Source organism: Herpailurus yagouaroundi, unplaced genomic scaffold (assembly GCF_014898765.1).
Source record: "Herpailurus yagouaroundi ecotype Mexico unplaced genomic scaffold, PumYag 253, whole genome shotgun sequence".
NCBI classification, from domain to species: Eukaryota; Metazoa; Chordata; class Mammalia; order Carnivora; family Felidae; genus Herpailurus; species Herpailurus yagouaroundi.
This window is the reverse complement of record NW_024412470.1, coordinates 7,792,156-7,812,689: the sequence shown is the minus strand read 5'-3', so window position 1 is coordinate 7,812,689 and position 20,534 is coordinate 7,792,156. Positions and strand designations below refer to the sequence as shown.

The following is a 20,534-nucleotide window of genomic DNA, read 5'->3' as shown; positions in this document are numbered from 1 at the left end:
AATCACCTGGGGGAACTCATTCTTAGTGTCCTATTTTTGATGAGATTATAAGAGCAAGAATCAGATCTCGGAAAAACAGGGCCCCTTTTGGAAAGTCAGATGATCTTCTAGGGAACGTTTTAGCATCCAAGAAGGAAGAAATTGGCTTGTGCATTACAGATGTTTTGCTGCCGCATAGCATCAGCATTGGTATTTTATTAGATGCTGTGATTAGCCAAGCAACCCCAGGCTCATTGAGGCTCAGGACCCCCTCCCACGATTCGAATTCTTTTGCTGGCTCTGGGGTGTGTGTTAGGGGCAACTGCGAGCTTGGCCATCAAATTACTTCTTCTGGCACTATTTAGTCAGTGGCAAACTCTAGTACATGTCTGTGCTACCCCTAATAGAGGTTTGGTGTTTTTATGGATTGGGAGAGCATGTTCTTATTAAAACCCCTAGATCCTGGCTTCGTAAGAGAAGTTTACGTATGTAGGACCCACAGAGAGGAGGTAGCACACCCAGAGAGGTTGGCCAATCCTTAATAAATCCTTAGGAACTTTTACAATTTTTTTTAAAGCCAAGCGAAAGAATTTATCACACTGATGTTTTCTGCTGTGTTTTTTTCTTCCCTTAATTTCTACGTTAGAAAATGAAAACACAGCCTGCTGGAATTGGAACTCTAGAACCTTGCCATGTGCGCCTGCTAAAGGGATGTCACACTGAGCCAGACAGCCTCTCCCTCTTGTGCTTTGTCCTGAGTAGAAAGTGGCAATGATTTTTGGAGTTTGGAAGGGGACTAATCATGGAAAAGAGAGAAGCAAGCCTGAGATGCAGCGAAGCTTACGTCTATCAAAGACGCCCCATCTTTTGCGCCTCCGGATGGTGTAGGGGGTCCAGTCTGATCAGCTACCATCTAATCTCTCTGAAGCCTTGATTTCAAGGCTGCACAATTAGGGTAATACTTGTCACACAGCCACTTTATGAAAATGCTATGGGGAATAACGAGCCAGTACTTTTAAACACTTTGCATTCCTCAGCAAGGAATAGTAAATCCTCTCTTATGCTACGTCATTGGTTCTCATCTGGATGAACTTGTACCTCAGGTGACATTCCGTAATGTTTGGAGACATTTGGCTGTCCCACTTTGGGGAGGTGGGTACCACTGGCATCTGGTGAATAGAGGCCAGGGATGTGGCTGACCACCCTCCGATACATAAAGCATTCCTCCACAAGGAAGTTTCCAGGCCAAAATGTCAATAGAAACCTGGCTTTAAGTTTAGACTTGATCGTTAGTATTCTGGTTTTCGGATTATGAAGTTAATTGTTTTGTTTTGGGTTTTTTCTGAACAAATTTAAGTCTCCTAAAGACTCTTCAGTAGCAATGCAGTCTTTGGGAAATGATCTTCCGAAAATGGATGTTAGCACATCTCCGCCTTGCCATATTTGCCTGAGCAAATGCATTAGAATCCGTAGGTGACCCATTAGTTCTTGTCTGTCTAGTGGATTGTAGATTTAGCTCTGTACATGCCCCAAATGTCTGGACGACAGCTTAAATGAGCCAGTTGCCTTCCTTCCCTCTCCAAATTCGGAACCTTTTAACTGGCAAGCACGTCTCAAAATGCGCTCTTAGTAATTGCTGATTCCCAGCCACCTGCAGGTAAGGTGCCTGACAGACCTTCTCAGCAAGCCAGGTAATTCTGTGTTAGTTCTTTGAGAATTCCGCAGCACCGCTAAGACTGCCTGTTCTCTATTTGTCAAGAAAGTCCGTCTGCCTCCGGAGGCTGGCCGTTCTGTGAGACGTTTTTTTCTAACCTCCAGTCCAGGAGAAGAACGTGTCTTCTCCTCCTTACTTAGAGCCTCGTGTGGGCTTCTGGCTGCCTTATGGCCGTGTCAATGGCACGCGGCCTCTTCTCTCAGAAAAATCAGTGCCTCTAGGTACTTATCAGAGGGTCGGAAGCCATGGTAATGTTGTACATGGGTGTACGGACAATAAAATGCAGAGGCAAGAACACAGGGATCATTCCTGCAATTACTGCTCTGATTCAAATGCACTTGTACATGAAGGACATTGATATGCGCATATTTATTTCCATGTACACTCGGCAGCCAGACATATTTACAATTTATCTATGCACATATATTTTTTAAATCATCTGTGTCAATTGCGGTGTGTATCTTGTAAATGGCACGTTCCGTACCTTCATGGTACCCGGCACCATTGCAGCCCTGTGGGGCTTTTCTCCCATTCCTTCGTTTACGTGCTAATTTCCCGTAAGCCATCAGCAAAGCATATAGAGTGTGGGTTTATTACGTGGTATTTGATTGGGAGAGAAAGAAAATCCCTGGGCATCAAACTGAACATTCTCGGAGGAAAAACATCCTGGTGTCATACAGACAATTGTCATTCAGGGATCTGGGAGCTGACTGTTCTCGGTTCTGATGCCATCTACGCGGGAGCACGCGTCGTAACAACGAGTACAAAATGGCTGTTATTATTTGGGTTCAATTAAAAGAAAGGTTTGAGAGGGATGTTAAGTAGGACATGCAGGTCCGGGAATTATGTACCTCAACGTGACAGTGTGATCTGTGCTGCACCCTGCTTCACCCACACGTTGGGGAGATTTGCGCCACATTACTGGAAGTTGAGAATCTCCCCAAGGAAACTGTTGGGTTCTTCGGAATGGCTCCTGCCTTGGGAGGATGGGGATGCTATGAGCGGTTAGACATAGCACAGAGTGGCAGAGTTCAGAATTCATTGCCGGTTAAGGGACTCTTCCAGGGCACAGAAAGAGCCTTCTCTCGAGCTCCAGGAGACAGCCCTCTAGGAGAGCGCAGATCCCTATCTTGGGAGATGAGAAAGTGTCAGAGCTGGGGCATCATTGCTGGGTGATCCCACACGGATGATGGCTGTCAGAGTGTGAGGGCAAGGGCGCAGTTGGAACAAGACAGAGTTGGAAGTAGAGTGGAACTGACCTGGGTCCCTAAGGTCTCTCCTTTTCTAGGCTAATGTCATGTTTTAACCAAACCTTGCACGTTGAGCTTTCTTTCCTAATGCGCTGAGCTGCACGATGACTTCAGAATAATATGAAGCTTCCCCACGCCCTTGTGTTTCGGCTGCGGGTAGGCTGGGTTTACCCCAGTGCAACCTGGGTGCTGCCTGGAGGCTAACTGCCTGGGAGAAGGCTTCTTCTCTGGGAGGTGAAAGCAGATGGCTGACTGCTTTTCTTGAGGCCCACTTTTATTATTACCATAAGTGTTATTATTAGCATTTCGCATTCCGTGCATGCTTCAGAATTCCTGGCCCGTTATTCTGTGTCCCGTTCCTCCGTAATGGCGGGCGGCAAGGGAAGCAGGTGGCCATTCTCACGTCTTCTTGCAGTCCTTGACGCTCTCCCGGGCTGCTTGCCACCCAGCAAGGAGCCCGACCTTCTTTCCAGAAATCAGGAATGTCAATGGACTCGCGTCCCAGGGCCAGCCCTAACGCGTGGCACTGCTTTCATGCATACCCCACCCGGGGCTGCTTCCCACAGGAGGGCAGATGGGTTGGCAGTGGCCTGTTTGAAAGCCAGCCGAACAGCAGCTCATGTGCCCCAACATGGTGGCACCGGCCCAAGTTTTTCAACCGGTGGAGAACCCCTAGAGTTTAACGGGCATGAAAGAGAGGTCTCGGGTCTGGAGACCGTCTCCGATTCGCATAGACTGAGTTGAGAAGAAGAAATGTCCCCTTTCGCAGCTTGAAGCTGTCAAGGGGACACAGTCCTATTGGCAACTTGCAGTAAGATGTGGCTTCCCATAACATGGACGATACGCACCCTTTATCGCTTGCTCTGTCCTTCATGCTACTAACCGGATTCTGTTGATATTATTTTTATTTTAGTGTTTATGTGGGGGGGGTGTCGCTTTGCATGTCATTCTTCCTCTTGGCTGTTAGTTGCAGGGGTTGTGACCCTTTGCCTTTCTGTGATTCAGGTGCCTCACTCTTTCCTTTCCAGGTTCTTCCAGTTCTTTTAACATGTCAAACTCTGGAGATTTGTTCATGGGCGTGCAGTCACTCAATGGGGACTCTTACCAAGGGGCCCAGGTTGGAGCCAACGTGCAGTCACAGGTAGGGACCCAGCCAATGTGCCACCAGGTGAATGCATTGGAGTCCCAGAGCCCTCGGTCGTATTGGCACTTGCCAGTCTGTCCAGAGAGAGAGAGAGAGATGGTGAGAGAGGGAGAGATGGGCGGGGAGAGAGAGAGTGAGAGAGAGAGAGAGAGAGAGAAAGAGAGAGGGGGGGAAAGGCAGAAACACAGTCTTACCAGCAACCAAACCAAAACGAAACAAAGACAGCCATGGTCATGGGGAATCTCGTCCACACTTTGTGAATGCATTTGGCTCTGGCTTGTCAGCCACACTGGGAAAGCAGGAGAAGAGCAAGCCCAGGGTGAGGCGACCAAGGCCCATCGGGCACGTGGAACCAGCAGCGTATTCTTTCCTCACTGAAGGGAAGGGAGGAGGAGTTCAGTCCATTGTCTCACGTAGCAGGTCTCCCTCTTGGTCGTGGGCTTCCCACACTCAATATTTGCCAACTAAGGAGGTAACTGATGAGTAGGCAAATGCCTTCGTATCTCCTGTTTTTGTTTCAAGCTGTAAAAACACCCAGCCATGTTGACTAAACTCATCTTCTCAGTCATCCTTGAGGTCAAGGAACTTGGGTTTCTGGTCATGAGTCAGAGCCCATGTTGGGAAGCAAACATCAGGTCGTGTGGTGTAAACCCTTGGTACCCATTAGCAAGCAGCCCGCCTTCACTACGCCTCAGGAAGCCACCCTCCGGTCTCAGCACAGAGCCTGCTGTGAGAGGGTAAAGTCGAATGCCCTAGGTCAGGGTTGCTAGGGAAGTTGGGACCACCTTAGCCCACCCTCCCACCCTGCGTGTGGAACAGGAAACCCTACATGCCTGGAAGAGACCACCTGGCCAGTGATTCAGCCCCTCGCTCAGGGAGCTGCCTGGGGACAAGTGTGAGGAGCCATGGTCAGACTGGCCAAGCGAGCGAGCAGCTGGCCGTCATCCGAGTCCTCCAAAAGATGGCGTTAGTCACAGACCGCTGTGTCTGTGAGGTGGCTGCCCCAGCCCCCTCTAGACAGAGCCTTGACTTGTGTGGGATACCAGCGAAGGAGAAGCTCTGGCGGGTGATCTGCACGACAGGGGGGGTGTGGCTCCTTCACTCTGTCCCCGCTCCTGTCACCCGGTCCCCGCCGTCTCATGCAACGCCGTGAGTCAGTTTCAGCGGTGGGAATCCCAGGTTTCTCTGACCATTCTCCCGTCTTGCTCACTGAACTCAGAAAGGAAAACGGATTTGGCAGATAGAGAGGCGGCCTCCTCCTGGCGGGCCCCTCCCGGGGAGGTTACCTGCGTCACGATCGCGTGAATGTGGCACGTCCACGCGGTCGCCTGCTTGATGATTCTCTGCCTCCCTTTGCCTGCGTCTCCCTGACTAATTGCCTCTCTGTTGTTGTTCATTGTTTAGGTGGATACCCTTCGCCATGTTATCAGCCAGACAGGAGGATACAGTGACGGACTCGCAGCCAGTCAGATGTACAGTCCGCAGGGCATCAGTGTAAGAAAACAAGGCTCCCCCACCCTTTGTGTTTCTTCTATCATAACCAATTATTTCAAAGCCACAGGGCTTGGAATGCCACTTAGTAGGACTCGTCTCAGCTTTATGGTCACCTAGTTTCTTGTTTCTGTATCGGCCACGCCGTCGGCAGCGTTCCACCCACACAAAAAGTGGCGACTGGGCAGGCTTCACGCAGGCAGCTGGCGTCTAGGGCTGTCACACGCAATCAGTGTTCGCATGGCACCTGCGGCCACTCGCGTTCAGCCGAGAGGAGCCGCTAACCAGGTGACACCTAGCACAACAGTGGTAGGAAATGTCGCCACAAGCAGGGGCCTGGGGACCTGGGTGGGAAAACCAGTAGCCAAAATCCATTGCATCCAGGTCTGTGGTCTTAAAAAAAAAAAAAAAACAAAAAACAAAAAACAGCCTTTCTCCAATCTGTCTAAGGACGAAAAGAAAAAAAAAGAAATTAACTCAGAGGCCGGGTGCGTTGAAGGGATGGGGAGGGGTGCGGACCATCTTCATGTTCTTGGGCGCGCTGGCGGCTTCTGACTAGCATGAAAATTCATAGCGACAAGCTGTGTCGCACAGAGTGAAATCGATCAGACAGACACAAGGAGAACCGAATGTAGATTTGGGACAGCAATCCAACTTGATTTCTCAGATCAATCGTCCGCTATCTCAGCAGCGGTGACAGCAAGCTGGGACAAGAGGCAGCCTGGAAAAGGAGGCTGTTCTTCAGATCAGGGGGTCATTTCCTGGGCTTTTAGAGGTCATAGAAAGCGCCACCAGAACCATTGGCTCAGAACTGTAGAAGAAAACTGTGGTTGATTGATGGTGACGATTTCTTGTTTGTTTCTGTTGTTGTGATTCAAATGCGTTGGGAATGGAACGAAGGAAAGGTAGGCATGACATGTTAATGGCATCCCGGTCTATGCTCATTGAGGTACAGTGTCTGCAGTGAGGGAGGTGATGGCTCCTTCCAACCCACATGCGTCAAGTCAGACATGACTAAGCCCAGACTAGAAGGAATCAACGGAATACCAACTGGTTCATCACAAGGAATGGTTGAAAGAATTAGGAGTTCTTAGCCCATAAAAGAGAAAATGCGGTTGGTATATAGTAATTTGAAACACGTTATTTGTGGGGAAGATTGGATTCATCATGAGTGATCGGAAGGGGGGAAGGATAGAAGCCCTGGGTGGAAGATTCAGGGAAGTACATCACATTTCAACAGTTGATGGGCCTTTCTCACAGAGTTACCTGGAGAAGGGATTGGCTTCCTGGGAAAGTCAAGATTTCCCCGTCATCAGAGCACTCAAGCATGGCGTAGCTAGCTACTTAGGATGTCAGAGAAAGGAGTCAAGTACCAGGTTGTAAGTGTCTTGGTGACTTTTAAGGCCCCTGCCAATTAGGAATCCTTTATTGTCTACCTACTTTTGGCGGGATCTACTCTGAATTTGTATGATATTTATCAAGTCCCTCTCTGGCAGGAGCTGGAGGAGGTCAAAGCTAACCCTATTGAATGTAGTCTGGGCAATCATGGCAATTTTCCAGAAAGAATTTCCAGAACAGAGGCATGCTTCTCTTCTTAGGCTCCTACTAATCATTATTACCGTATTAACGGCTGACTTGCCAGAAACCTGCTCAGAGAAATACGAGATACTTGGTGGAAGACTGTGTTCTCAAAAACGGATGCCAGCTCAATGAAGGTGCCCTGTGCTTCTTTGTTGCGGGGGGCGGGGGGAGGGGTTTCAAGCACATATGCATTTATGCGTTTTCTGAAGATAGGTTTTTTTTTTCCAGAGAAAGCTTCGCTCTGTGTAAGTGGAAGACAGGAACATGAGGAAAGTACCAGAGGGTGGGGACGAGAATATAGGCACACTGAAACAAGGAACTGCAGAAAGTCTATGTGAGTGGGCAAGAAATGGGCTCCCACTTCTGCTGTGTGGTATCTTTCTTCCTAACTGGGTAGTGCAGAAGAGGGTGCCACTCAGGCTCTGGGTTGGGGGTGGGGGGTCAACATTGACCCCTCTGATGTTATCTGGTGGGCTGGGAATCATTTCTGCAAGAGGGTAACCAAACATGTGCAGACAATTATGTCTGATTACATAAGCTTCCCACAGAAACTGGGCTTGAAAATGCCACTCGAAAGAGTCTGTGGTTGTGCGTTAATTTTTTTCCCTGGGAACCATGTTTATTTTATTTCTGGGCCTTCAGTATGCAGGGTAAATGATTCAAAGGCTGATCGTGGAGGATGCGTGCCTTTTGGTATCCATTTTAAATTTTCCGTGGTGCCACCTGCAGGAGACGAAGCCGGTTAGAGCAAGCTGTGTTTTTAGACCGTGGTGTTCGACACGGACCCGTGTGTACGTGCAGAGTGGGGCTCTGGCCGCCAGGAGAAGAAAGAGGGAAGGAGGGAGACAAGAAGAGATGAGGGCAGGAATGAGAGGTTCGAGCCAAGAAATAAAAATAAACAATTCCCAGACCCAAGGCAGCAATGGAATTTCCAGCTGGACTCTGGATTGTGTTTCATTCGGCAGAGGACATTTTCTGGGCAGCCTTTATCTGCTCCCCTGGCTGGGTTTGCATAGCGCCCGTTTCTTATCCAACCAACGTCTATTTTAAATCCCATCAAGTTCAGACCACTTGCCTTTCAGTGAGCCCAGGTGGCAAAGGCGTGGAAGGTGGCGGAAGAGCTGGGAGACCCTGGCCCTGGTCACTCTCGTGTGTCCGTGGGCAGGCATCGTACCTCTCTTCCAGAAAACAGGGCCAGCACTTCCCACCCTTAAAACCCCAAGGGCTGCTTCAGGGAAAATGAGAAAATAAGGAGGAAAGGGCTTGGCAAAGTAGAAATTGTTCCACACGAATGCAGTATGAAATGTTCTAAGCGATAACGTTCTAATCTGACCTTTTTTCTCCTCTTGTGTGAGCAGTTTTTTACAGTAGGTAGTTCCTAGTGAGGATTGGTCAGGACACGGCTGTCACTTTTTTCTCTCCTGGTGGGAAGCCATGCTTTCGAAAAGGATGTAGGGTTCGCGAGTCCTGAACACCCCCTTCCTTAGCAGCGGTGAGCTTAGGTCCCCTGTGCTCTCAGACGACAATGGACAACACGTAGCCGCTTAGAGGGGCTCTGAGGAACAGAGGGAGGTCATTCTACTTCCCTGTCAATCAGACGTACTTAGATCACGTTCTTCTCTTTCCTTTCTCGCTGCCGTTGCCCTAGTTCTAGAATAGTTCATTGGCTGGGCCATTTCACATGACCACTTTCTAGTCACTGTTCTTGCCTTCAGTGTCTCCTTTCTCCTGCATACACCCTCTGAATTTTGCCATTCCTTGCCCGGAAATCACCAGCGCCGGTCTGCTGCCTACCTAAGCGAGTTCAAACCCCAAGTCTGACATCCGGGGTCTCCCACACTCTGGCCCCAACCTACCTGCCCTTCTACCTCATCCTCCTCACATCCAGGGAGAATTTGGTTGCTGGGCAACATGGTCAGTTCATCGTTGCCTGGTTACCCACATCCCCCTATGTTTGTTCATGGCCACCACCTCCATAAATGCCCTTCATTCCTGTGCCGCCTTCCCCATGCCTCCCCACCCTCAAAAATCCCTTTTGCTTCCACGGCCGTCTCCTCGTTGCTGCCTGTGTTTTCCTCCTTAGCCCTTCTCCCCTGCTTCTCTCTGCCTCATCACACATACCCTGCCTTTGCGTTATAGATACGTGAACAGACAGACCTACTTGGTCTTCGTGTCTTTCACTCCTGAATATTTCCTAAATATTTCCTAAATGCCTGTATTAGTTGCTCAAAACATGTTTGCTGATGGATGAATCAGGTAAGAGAAGGCAAGTCGCCACTGGATTTACAAAGTGCACTCAGTGGTCAATATCCACATCTTACATAGCAGTAAAGTATCTAGTAGTGATTTTTCTTTCTTTTAAATGCTTTACTAACCCACAAATATCCCGTGTTTTTAATTCAGAAAGTTTCTCCAGTCTGCCCTATAATAAAAAGTTTCCGAACTTTTGGCCAGTGCGGATTCTCCGAGAACATGATTCGCATTAAATCCATGAAGCTGCATAGTGATGATATTGTCAAGAGGATGATCCCTTTGAATGCTGCAGAACTTCTCCTGTCCTCAAAGAAACCCTATGCCAAAACCTGTTTGTGGGATACCATCCATAGTAGAAATAGAAATCATTTCTGGTGGCCTTTTCTCTTTGTCATCTCTACCAGATGGGGCATTGAAACCTCCATGGACAGACGTGTTGGGGGTAGAAGCAACTTGAAATTGGGAAATTTAGATCCTTCCTGTGGCTCTGCTTTTGATAAGTGGCATCGCCTCTGCATTTTTGCCTCGTCTATAAAGTTTACCAGATAAGCAAGCTCTAAACTCCCCTTCTAAATTCCATAGTTCTAGAGTCCTTCCAGTATGATCTTTGGTTCCTCCTGTCAGCTCCAGGGATGCCCAACTCCACTGTAGCCTAGCCTCCCTGGACACCTCTTTGGGTAGAGTTAGCCCCTGCCATTCCTTCTAGCCTCCCCCTCTAACCCCTAAAATTGTATCTTGAGGTCCTAAATGGGAAGGAGGAAGAGCTTTCATTACATAAACCTTTCCCTGTGAATTCTCAGAGATCCGTGGAAGCAGAAAGCATTATTCTTCCCGGGGCGGAACACTTTATTTTTAATTATTTTCAAATGTGAGTTAAGGGAGTGAGTTCACTCCAGCCAATTTTAAATGTAAATAGAAACCCCTGGAAGAAAAAGAGCAACCCCTGTACGATGTTTCTTATTCAAGAGTTTTAGTGAAGGTGGAAATAAAGTGTTAGTGTTCTCTCTGTAAAGGCAGGGCGCCATCAATGTCCGTTTATGACAGAAACATCCCGTGAGTTTTGCTTTGTGATAATTACAGGAATGGAAAAACAGAGATGAAACTTTTCTCTTTGGAAGCCATAGCATATGTATTTTTGTTTGGGTTTGCTTTTCTCCCATGTTCGGCAAAGGGAGAAAAAGGACACTTATTGAGGAAATAAAGAAAATATAAATCTTGATGAAAATAGCATCCTATTGAACATGTTGCAGGCGCTTAGATATCAGAAGGGTTACTTGGTAATACTTGGCTACGTGCCATCATTTTAATTTTTTCTTAACTACTTCGGAGAGACCTCCCTCCACTTAAAGTATATATTAATAAGATGTTGCCACGTGTGAAATTGTAGGACTGGGAAGTTAGGGCGATAATTAAAATCCATATTCAGATCTTTAAAAACTCATTTTAATTATATGAAGTTTTAATTCTTCTATTTTGCCAAGTGGAATTTGAAATGTGAAGGTACAAAGACATATCCAGATATGCCCCCCGCTTACCTGCCTTCGGGTACCTTCTGATGCTGCGGTAGGGGACCAGTGAACAGGCCCAGGCTGGAAGGGTGAAGGGAGTGATGAGAATCAACAGGTCTGAACATGGTGAACCAATCTTCAGAGGGTTTGAAGGCAGCAGGAATGGGGTAGATGGACTCCTGCCTTCCAAAAGCTTCCAGCCTGGCTTTCTTTTATGGCAGAGTCAAAAGGAAACAGAGGAAGCCCCTTTAGTTTCTTATCTGATGAGGCCTTTAAATCTTAATACCATATCAGCTCAGCATTTGTGAAGGGAAAAGCATTTTATTTGAGCCCACAATAGTTGGAGAAGCAAAAACAAATCTCTTAATATTGTAATTTCCTAGGCATCCATTGTTTTTCCTCCGTGGCCAGGGGAAAGCCCTTAAAGGTACAGAAAACGAATGAGTCCAAATTGTCCAGTGGCATCCTTACACACTCATGCACTCATGTGTTCATGTATTCATCTGTGCATCTGTCCGTTCATCCATCCATCCATCCAATAAATAAGTCAGTATTTTTGACCTTGGCGAATGAGACGACATCCTATTATATCCAGGTCAGGTTGGGGAAAGCCTGTACCTAGATTATGTAAAATCCTGATGCCTGTCAGCACATGTTTTAGTTTTCAGTGTCATTCAGCACTTTGTGACCAGGTTTCCTGTTCTTGGAACACTCGAACAAGGGAGCCAATCTACTCTGAATTTTAGGAAAGAGAATCTGAAAGTGAGTTCTACAGCAGAACAGACGGACCCAAGACCAACCAGTGTAGTTTAAGAAATCTACCTTCCTCCATACCGTGGTCTTGTAATACATATCCTTTGTTCTAGACACTCCTTATCTCTCTGTAGGAGTAGTCACAGAGAAATCTCTTGGTCTCAAACCTAGTTCCAAGCAAGATCACATCCATAGTGTGTGTGGTTGTGTGTGTGTGTGTGTGTGTGTGTGTGTGTGTGTGTGTGTGTGCATGTATTCTGTTTTTGCCACTTTCCGCCTGTGTGACCGTGGACAAATCGCTTTCCCTCGATAGGACTCAGTTTCCTGAACTCTAAAAAGGACAACTGAGCTAGATGTCTGTGGCCTCTCCCAGTATCATATGCTACTTAGAAAACATGATATTTCCCCATTTCCAGGAAAATACAACTAGAAGGGAAATCGTTTAGAGCTATAAATTAAAGAGAAATTTGTCTTTTTGAAAAGAGTCCCATCTGTGAGATGACAATGTACACCATGCTGTTCTCGTTGGAATTGGTAGTTTACAGGATCCTGTCCAGTCGGGCCCACATTTGTCCCCATAGCCATGCTATCCTTGGGCTAGAATCTGGTCAGTTTTTCCAGACTCAAGCCGGTCCCGCTGTCTGCTCTATAAAGAAAAAATTCACAACCTCAAAAGGACAGTTTGGTTTTGCAGTTGCTCCTGAAAGTGGCCGGATTCCTCTAGATCTCAGTAAAAATTAAGCTAATTAAATTGCCTGAATTTAATTGTGGGAAACATTGGCATTGATAACTGCTGATGGCTCCTTGCCTTGTGGGAAGGAGTTCCATGGTCTTAGCTTGTTTTCAGACAAAAATGTGAGACCTGTGTCTTAGATAATCCAGTTGTTATTTTAAGATTTGGTACCTTAAAAAAATCTCTACTTCAGAATCTCTATTTGACTCTATTTGAGTTTGAGGAAATTTTTTTCCATCTCTCTAAATATTCGATGTTTATATTCTGCACTTAGAGAATAAGGCAGAAGGCGGGGGACTGATTTGAGTCTAGAACAATTAACCATATAACTAAATAAATGAGTAGATGCTTTATTAAACAAATGTTTGTTGAGAACCTTCTAATATCCATCATCGTAAGACATGGTTCTTGCGCTCTGTGAAGTCACAGAACCCTAGAAAGGCTCGGAGTTCATCTCATTCCATCCCTGCTTCTATTTCAGTGCTGCCCAATAAGTTAACCATGAGCTACGCAGGGCTGTTGAGCACTTGAAATATGGCTAATGTGACTGGAAAAAACAAATTCTTAACTGTATCTAATTTGAGTTAATTGCAATTTAAATAGCCACGTGTGGCTAGCGGCTCCCATATTGCACAGAACATTCTAGATGCCCTGCCAGTCACGGAGTAGCCACCAAAGGTGGGATGATAGTGTTGAATCAGCAGCCATGCCATGCCGTGAAAACAGGAGACTTCCTGACACAGAGCCCAGAAAAGCATGCTTTCTGCTTAAATAAGCCTTTCCTAATGTAAATAGAACTCTCTATTAAAAATTAACCATGCACAAGAAGTTAACTGCGATTAGCATAATATGCTTTAAACAATGAAATAATATGGAGGGAGATTTAAAATGTAAATATATAGACGGCACATTTATTACGGCTCTATTTGCAGTAATTTTCAACTCTGGCAGCCATTAGTTCATCTAACCTGATCATTTTCAAGCCTAAGCAGGACGTGTCTTTGAGCTCCTCTTGAACCCTTTCTTTACATCCAAAAACCGTTTGGAGCTTCTAGGAGGTCTCATTTCTGTTTCACATTCCCCAGGTGCCCAGAGCCTTCTCTGGTGGCCGCTGCTGAGCTGTTCCTTCCTCCCTGACCTGCTGGCCTCTTCAAAGCATGGCCTGCAGATCAGCAACCTTGGCGTTGCCCAGGACCTTGTGAGCTCGGGCCCCCACCAAGACTGTTAAATCAGATTCTGTGCTTTAAATCAGATTCCCCGGTGATGCCTAAGCACGTGAAGTTTGAGAAGTTCTGCTGTAGCAGGAAGCACATTTAAATGCTGCTTAGGATTCACCCATGAGAAGGGATTATGTTGTTTTCCTTGCATTAAGGATATTACTTTAAAATTTTCCCCCAATGTCTTATTTTCAAGTTTTTCTTTTTTTTTCAACGTTTATTTATTTTTGGGACAGAGAGAGACAGAGCGAGACAGAGCATGAACGGGGGAGGGGCAGAGAGAGAGGGAGACACAGAATCGGAAGCAGGCTCCAGGCTCTGAGCCATCCGCCCAGAGCCTGACGCGGGGCTCGAACTCAGGGGCCGCGAGATCGTGACCTGGCTGAAGTCAGACGCTTAACCGACTGCGCCACCCAGGCGCCCCAAGTTTTTCAAGCATACAGAAGAGTTGGAACAATTTGACAGTAAAACCAGTATACCTACCACCTATAATTCTGTCATCAGTATTTCACTCTGCTGGCTTCATCATGTATCTGTCCTTGTCTGCATCCTTCTGTCCATCTACCAATCCAGCTTACTTTCTCTTTTTTTTTCTTTTGTTTAATGTTGATTTATTTTTGAGAGAAAGAGAGTGTGAGTGGGGGACGGGGAGAGAAAGAGAGGGAGACACAGAATCTGAAGCAGACTCCAGGCTCTGAGCTGTCAGCACAGAGCCCGACGCAGGGCTCGAACTCAGGACTGGTGAGATCATGACGTAGCCCAAAGTCGGACACTTAACAGACGGAGCCACGCAAGCACCCCTCAGCTTGCTTTTCCTGATGCATTTCAAAGTAAATTGTAGAGAGCAGCACAGGTTTGCCTAAATAAACATTACTGGTATGTGTATCATTAACTAGAGTTCACTATTTGATCACAGTTTTTTTTCTCTCTTTCAAGGTAAAATTTTACACACTTAAGTGTGCAGAGAAGTGCACGTTTTTTTTTAAGCTTTGACTGTAGCACATTTGCATAGAAGTTTACTGCCCTTACTTTCTTGTGTCTGTCCCTTTCTGATAGTCCACAAAAACAAAAACAAAGGAAAAAGAAGGACAGAGCACAAATTGTCCATAGAATAGTCTGTGTTTCTCCAGCCCATCAGATGTCTCCCTCGCCACCACTCGCCCCCTCGCTTGACCTGAGAGTCAGACTCTGCTAAGAAGTCCACCTTACATCAAATTGGATGCTTTATTCGACACCCGCCTTAGGTTCGGACTTGATATCACTGCTTTTAAAGGGACTTGTGTTCCCTTTTCCATAATTAAAACTTTTGAAACACATAAAAACAGACACTAATGATATTTGAAAATTATAGTGGATTTCCTCGCTTAGAAGCTTTTATAGATCCCCTCTTATCTTCTGCCTTTTTCTCCTTTTTCTCCTCTAGCCCCCTTAACTTGAAGTCCAGTTCAGAAGCCAAATGTATACAAACCTATTATCTTTCAAAGCCGCACACCCGTCCAAAATTATTCCTCCTTAGGGAAAGTGACCTGTCTCGGGAGTGTGCAAGCCCATCTTCTGCCAACCCCGAGACTAAGGGGATAACCGGAGGGGGTGAAACCCAGAGGAGAGAAGCTCCAGGCCCCTCTCAGGCCAGAGCTGGGAGTCCTAGAGATCTACTGAACACTCTGTGCCCTTTCCGAGGGGCAAGAGAGCCAAGGCACAGCTAACTCCACACTTAAAGTTCTGAGGCAAACCTGACCTTACATGAATACCTATACTGAGAATACTAACTTGGAACACTTAGTGTGTGTCCTGATACAGTCTAGTGTTTTTATTAACACTCTCTTCTCCATTTCGTGGATGAGAAAACAGACAGAGAGATTAAGTCATTTTCCTCAAGATCCAACAGCCGGAAAGGGCTAGAGCCTGGATGTGGACCCGGCCAAGTGACTCCAAAGCCTCTGTTCTTTCCCTCTGTCCAGAGGGAGCCTTGAACCTCTAGTTCTTATGTTAAGTAAAGGAAATTGGCACGATCCTCCCGCTCAGAGAATCTGTTACGTTTCCTGGTCATAAATATTTTAGAGCCTGGCTGGTATGGAAAAGAATGAGAACTCAGTTATGACTATTATGTTATGTATCCTTTTTTGGGTGGCACATGGAATGCTTAAGACCAGTTGGTTCTCTTACTAAAATTAAATCTAAAAATCACATAGAAAGTCCTTCCCTGGATGTGGCCTATATGTCTCTGCTGTTGTGTCCTATCGGGTTAACCAACTTAGCCAGGGACCCAGTGATCATACATGAGAGAGAGCAGAAACTTTAGGCCCAGGGTCTCCTCGTGGAGAAATTGGGTGGTTCGTTAAAATAGATGGCAAGACTGTTGGAGGAATCTAGATATGAAATCAAGAGAAATGGTTTTTTTGTTGTTGTTTAACTTGGGGACAGTAAAATAGAAGAAGAGGAAATTTTAGCCTGTTACCTCAGTAGCTTACCCATGTTAAATAATGGCTTTAGAGGGGGAAGATTAGCGTTAAGAAAAAAAAACTGGGGAAAGGGCACCTGGGTGGCTCAGTCAGTTAAGTGTCTGGCTTCAGCTCAGGTCATGATCTCACGGTTCGTGGGTTCGAGCCCCGCATCGGGCTCTGAGCTGACAGCTCAGAGCCTGGAACCTGCTTTGGATTCTGTGTCTCCCTCCCTCTCTCTCTCTCTCTCTCTCTCTCTCTGTCTCTCTCTCCCTCCCTCTCTCTCTCTGCCCCTCCCCTGCTTGCTCTCTTTCCCCCAAATAAATAAATAAACTAAAAAAAAAAAAAAAAAAAAGAAAGAAACTGGGGAAACAACTATAGAAATAACGGTCTCTCCTGGACCAACAGGAAGGATAAGAAGAGATCACCTTGCTTTGCCGAGACTTCTATCGGGACCGTCCCTCCTCTTTGTTGACACTGAACGCTTGGCATTTTCAGTACATTAAAAACTAAATGCAACAAAGTACAAGGATAGTAGAATAGGAGTAAAACTTTAAAAATTTAAATATAAAAAAGAGTGACAAATAGTAAATTCAAAGAGTTAGGAAATATGCCAACTATACTTCCATTAAGAAAAATTCTTAAAAAAAGAGCGAGGAAAGAAGAACAGAATCAATCAGGAAGGACGAGTATAGTAACGAACGACAGGGGAACCAACAGGAGGAACAAAATGGTGGGAGAAAGAGGAAATTGCATGTGAAGTGGCAAAGTGAAAGTTAAAGCAATTAGGAAACACAATTACTAAAGAGAACAATAAAAACATAAAATAAGCTAGGATGAGTAGTTAAAATAAATAACATCAGCTAAGAACATACTTACAAAGATTATAAAACAGATCAAGTGGTAATAAAATAAGGAAGTGGTATAAAGCCGTAAATTAAAGAACAATTAAAAAACACTAAGGATAGAAAATTAACAGGCTAAAATGACAGTTAATAATTGTATTAATAACTAACACTTACTGACTTCTCATGTGCTAGGCACTTTATATGCATTATCTTATTTAATTCAAGTTTATTAAAACAAGTAGGACATTTCCAAATGGAAACAAAAGATGTTCAGAGGGAGGCAAAACCAGGCATCAGAACAATCACAACAACAGAACGGAGGGTGAGCAAAACAGGCGTGTAGGTATCCGTTCCTGTTCCTTGTCCAGCGTGATTGATTTCGCTGTTGAAAATCTCAGGTACCTGGCCTGGCGCTTCCCACGTAGACTACGGGCCCTGCAAGTGCCTGGTGCTGTAAATGTCCCTTCTGTCCGCATCTTGTCCTACTGAGTTTGGCCTTTCCTACAGGCAATTCCTACCGATTAAAGTTCTCAAGCGATAGAATCCATAGCCCAGAATCTATGGCATTGGGCAAGAATCTCATGATCCCACTCAATTTAAAAGATTTAGCTCAGAGTTATCTTCTCCTAGAAGGACTTCCCCGTCCCTGCAGACTGGATCTACGTAGTACTTAGCTCACTGGGTTGGAATGGGAGTTAAACAGAAGGACCCTAGTTTTGTATCCTAGCCTTCAATTCAGGCATGGTACATAGTAGGTGCTTAATGCATGCTTTTTGCATGGAGCATCCTTGAACCTGTAGTCAGGACATTTCTCTTCTTCCCTTTCCCTTTCCCTTTCCCATTTATTTTTAAACCAGCAAGAAGGCCTGTGACTGGATCTTCTGCTTGCCCAGAATCCCCGCAAACACATGTATTTTTGTGTTTCTGTTGTTCAGAATGTCTCTCCCACACACAAAAATGGCTACTGCTGCTGCTGCTTCCGCTTCCTCTTTTTCTTCTTCTTCTTCATCTCCCCCTCCCCCCCTCCTCCTCTCCCCCCACCCCCCGCCCGCTCCTCATCCTCCTTCCCATTTATCACAGCCTAGAATGCATCCTTTACCTCCAACTTCTCTTTCTTCTGGGACAGGTGTTGTCTCTGTGGCCTTGAGCTTGATCCACAGTTCATTCATTTGCCCATTCATTTGATTGGCAAGCATTTTCTTGGAATCGGTTATTATCCCATTACTGCATTGGGCATTAGGGCAGGGAAAATCAAGCAACTCTGCATCTCATCTAAGTTGATTGCTATGTTTCGCCTTCTTTGACCTTATTTTTTGTGGCAAGGGAAACACAACTGATTAACATTCTTCACAGGTAGTTATATTTTGAAGAGAGTTTGGAAGTCATTTGATAACTTTCTCTTCTCTAAGCAAGAGTCCTACTTCCCTCCATCTAAGAAAGGCCTCCGACCTATATTTATTTGACCATTGATTGCACTGGTTTGTTTTCCAGTGAGCTCTGGAGGTTGGCCAAGACCTTTCAAACACACAAGACAAAGACCTAAATCAGATGTGGACTTTCCTGCACACGCTTTGTCTAAATTTTACATTTACCTTTTTTTTTTTTTAACATTTATTTATTTATTTTGAGACAGAGAAAGTGTAGGGGAGGGGCAGAGAAAGAGGGAGAGAGAGAATCCCAAGCGGGCTCCATGCCGACAGTGCAGAGCCTGATGCAGGGCTCTAATCCATGACCTGTGAGATCATGACCTGAGCCGAAATCAAGAGTCGGACACTCATCCGGGCCACCCAGGCACTCCTGCATTTACTTTTTATTTTCTGATTAAAAATTAATATTTAACAGAAAATTTGGAGAATGCAGGAAAATCACATGGAAGGAAGTTACTGCTAACTTTTTGCTCTCCAGCTTTCTAGCATTTTGTGTGTAAGTATGTTTTGTGTAGGCGTAGAAAAGCTATGATCGTATCGAACGTATCATTTTGTAACCTACTTATTTGACTAAAAATATATTATGAATATTTTCCGTATCACTAAACATTTCTTCTCAAACATAATTTTAATAACCACACAGGAGTCTATTATAGGGAAAGTCCATAATTAATCAATCTGTACGGTGGACCATGCAACCTGTTTTCTTTTCCTTTTTTTTTTTTTTTACTATTATTAAAAACACTGGGGTAAACATCATAGCACAGAAGACTCACTGTATATTTTCTGTCATTTCCTTGAATAAATTCCTAGAAATGGAATTGCCAGATCGAAGGATATGAACTAGTCTAAGGCTGTGGTGATGTATGGCAAATTTTTCTCCTGGAAACTTCTATGCATGTATGTTTCCCAGCAGCAGTTTACGATCATTCCTGCTTCCTCACTCTCAGGAACAGTGTCTTAGCAGTTTTTTTCATCTTTGTCAATTATCAAACTATAAAACGGCATCACATTTTTATTTTAAATTTAATTTGTATCTCTTTGATTACTAGTGAGATTGAACATCTTTCATTTGTTAGCCTTGTATGAAATGTTCATCTTTTTTGTATCGATTTCTAAGAACTTTTATACAAGGAGGTTATTATCCCATCGTGCACTTTTCCAACATGTAGAAAATAGAGAAAACTCTTCTTTCTCAGCAGAAGAGGGCTCTTGTGGAATAAGGCTCCAGGTCTCATTCTGTCTTGTTTTTGTGGAAAGTTCTTCAGTGTGAAAGGTGGATTTTTATCCTAGGAAAACTAATCTATAAGTGATACCGGTGTTGATCTTTAAAAAATAATAATAATAATAACCCTGCAATCTGAATTCACTTACCATTTTCTATATTTCTAGTCTGTGAAAGAACTCAGGGCTATCAAGTAGAACCCGAGAGTTTTCTTGGAAAACCTAGAGATCTATTAATCAGTCAAATGTTCCTGGACAGTTTACCCTAACACTACCGGAAGTATTAGGATTCGCCGAGTAAGTCCTTGGCTAGTTTGTACCCCGGATGAAGAGAGAAAGCTACAGACATTTAACAAGCTTTCTTATGACCTTAGCTCGGCTTAGGTCTAAAACATGGTCTTCTGAGTGACAGGCTGTTTTCCGGTAGTTTGGCTGCCGTATCAGTCTCCTGGTATCTTCTCCCGCCACCTGTGAGGGAGCACATTCTTCTGGGCTGTTGAATTTTGACACATCACCGGCGCTGTCCCCCTCTGCCCTTGTGGTTCCATATCAGAGCACGTACAGAAAAGCCAGGTCAGATTCCCAAGCCCACAGCACCAATGGAAGACTCCCACTGCGGAGGTTTCTGGAACAACGTAAAAGGGGAAAAAAAAAAATTAAACTTTAAAAAAATCAACCCACTCTCGCACCTGGTTGAGAATCCCAGAAGAAAAGAGGCCACGCCCCAGCATCCACAGAAGATCTCGGGGTGGGGGGGGGGGTTCCATCCATGAATTCTGAATTCTCCAGCCCATAGGTTGTTTTCAAGCCCTTGTTCTCATTTCTGTCAGTAAGTGGAATTCTCAAAACAACAATACCCTTCCTTAAATAAATCGGTGCCCCATTCTAGCACATTCCCCTCAACGTCCTCTGTCTGCATTCTCCCCTACGGCTTCCCACCGTATCCACCCCCCTCTTCTGTGAGCTGTAAT

At 45.3% G+C, this 20,534-nt stretch overlaps 1 protein-coding gene across 3 annotated transcripts in view; it reads left to right on the top strand.

The window, feature by feature from the left end:
* PBX1 (PBX homeobox 1) overlaps nt 1-20,534 on the top strand; it is a 295,876-nt gene that overhangs the window by 262,016 nt on the left and 13,326 nt on the right. For 2 of the 3 annotated variants that reach the window (XM_040460949.1, XM_040460951.1), the window contains 2 exons: nt 3,972-4,084; nt 5,492-5,581. In XM_040460949.1, coding sequence (XP_040316883.1) covers nt 3,972-4,084; nt 5,492-5,581 — 203 coding nt within the window. The remainder of the gene's footprint in view (nt 1-3,971; nt 4,085-5,491; nt 5,582-20,534) is intronic. The other variant, XM_040460950.1, reaches the window with a different exon arrangement.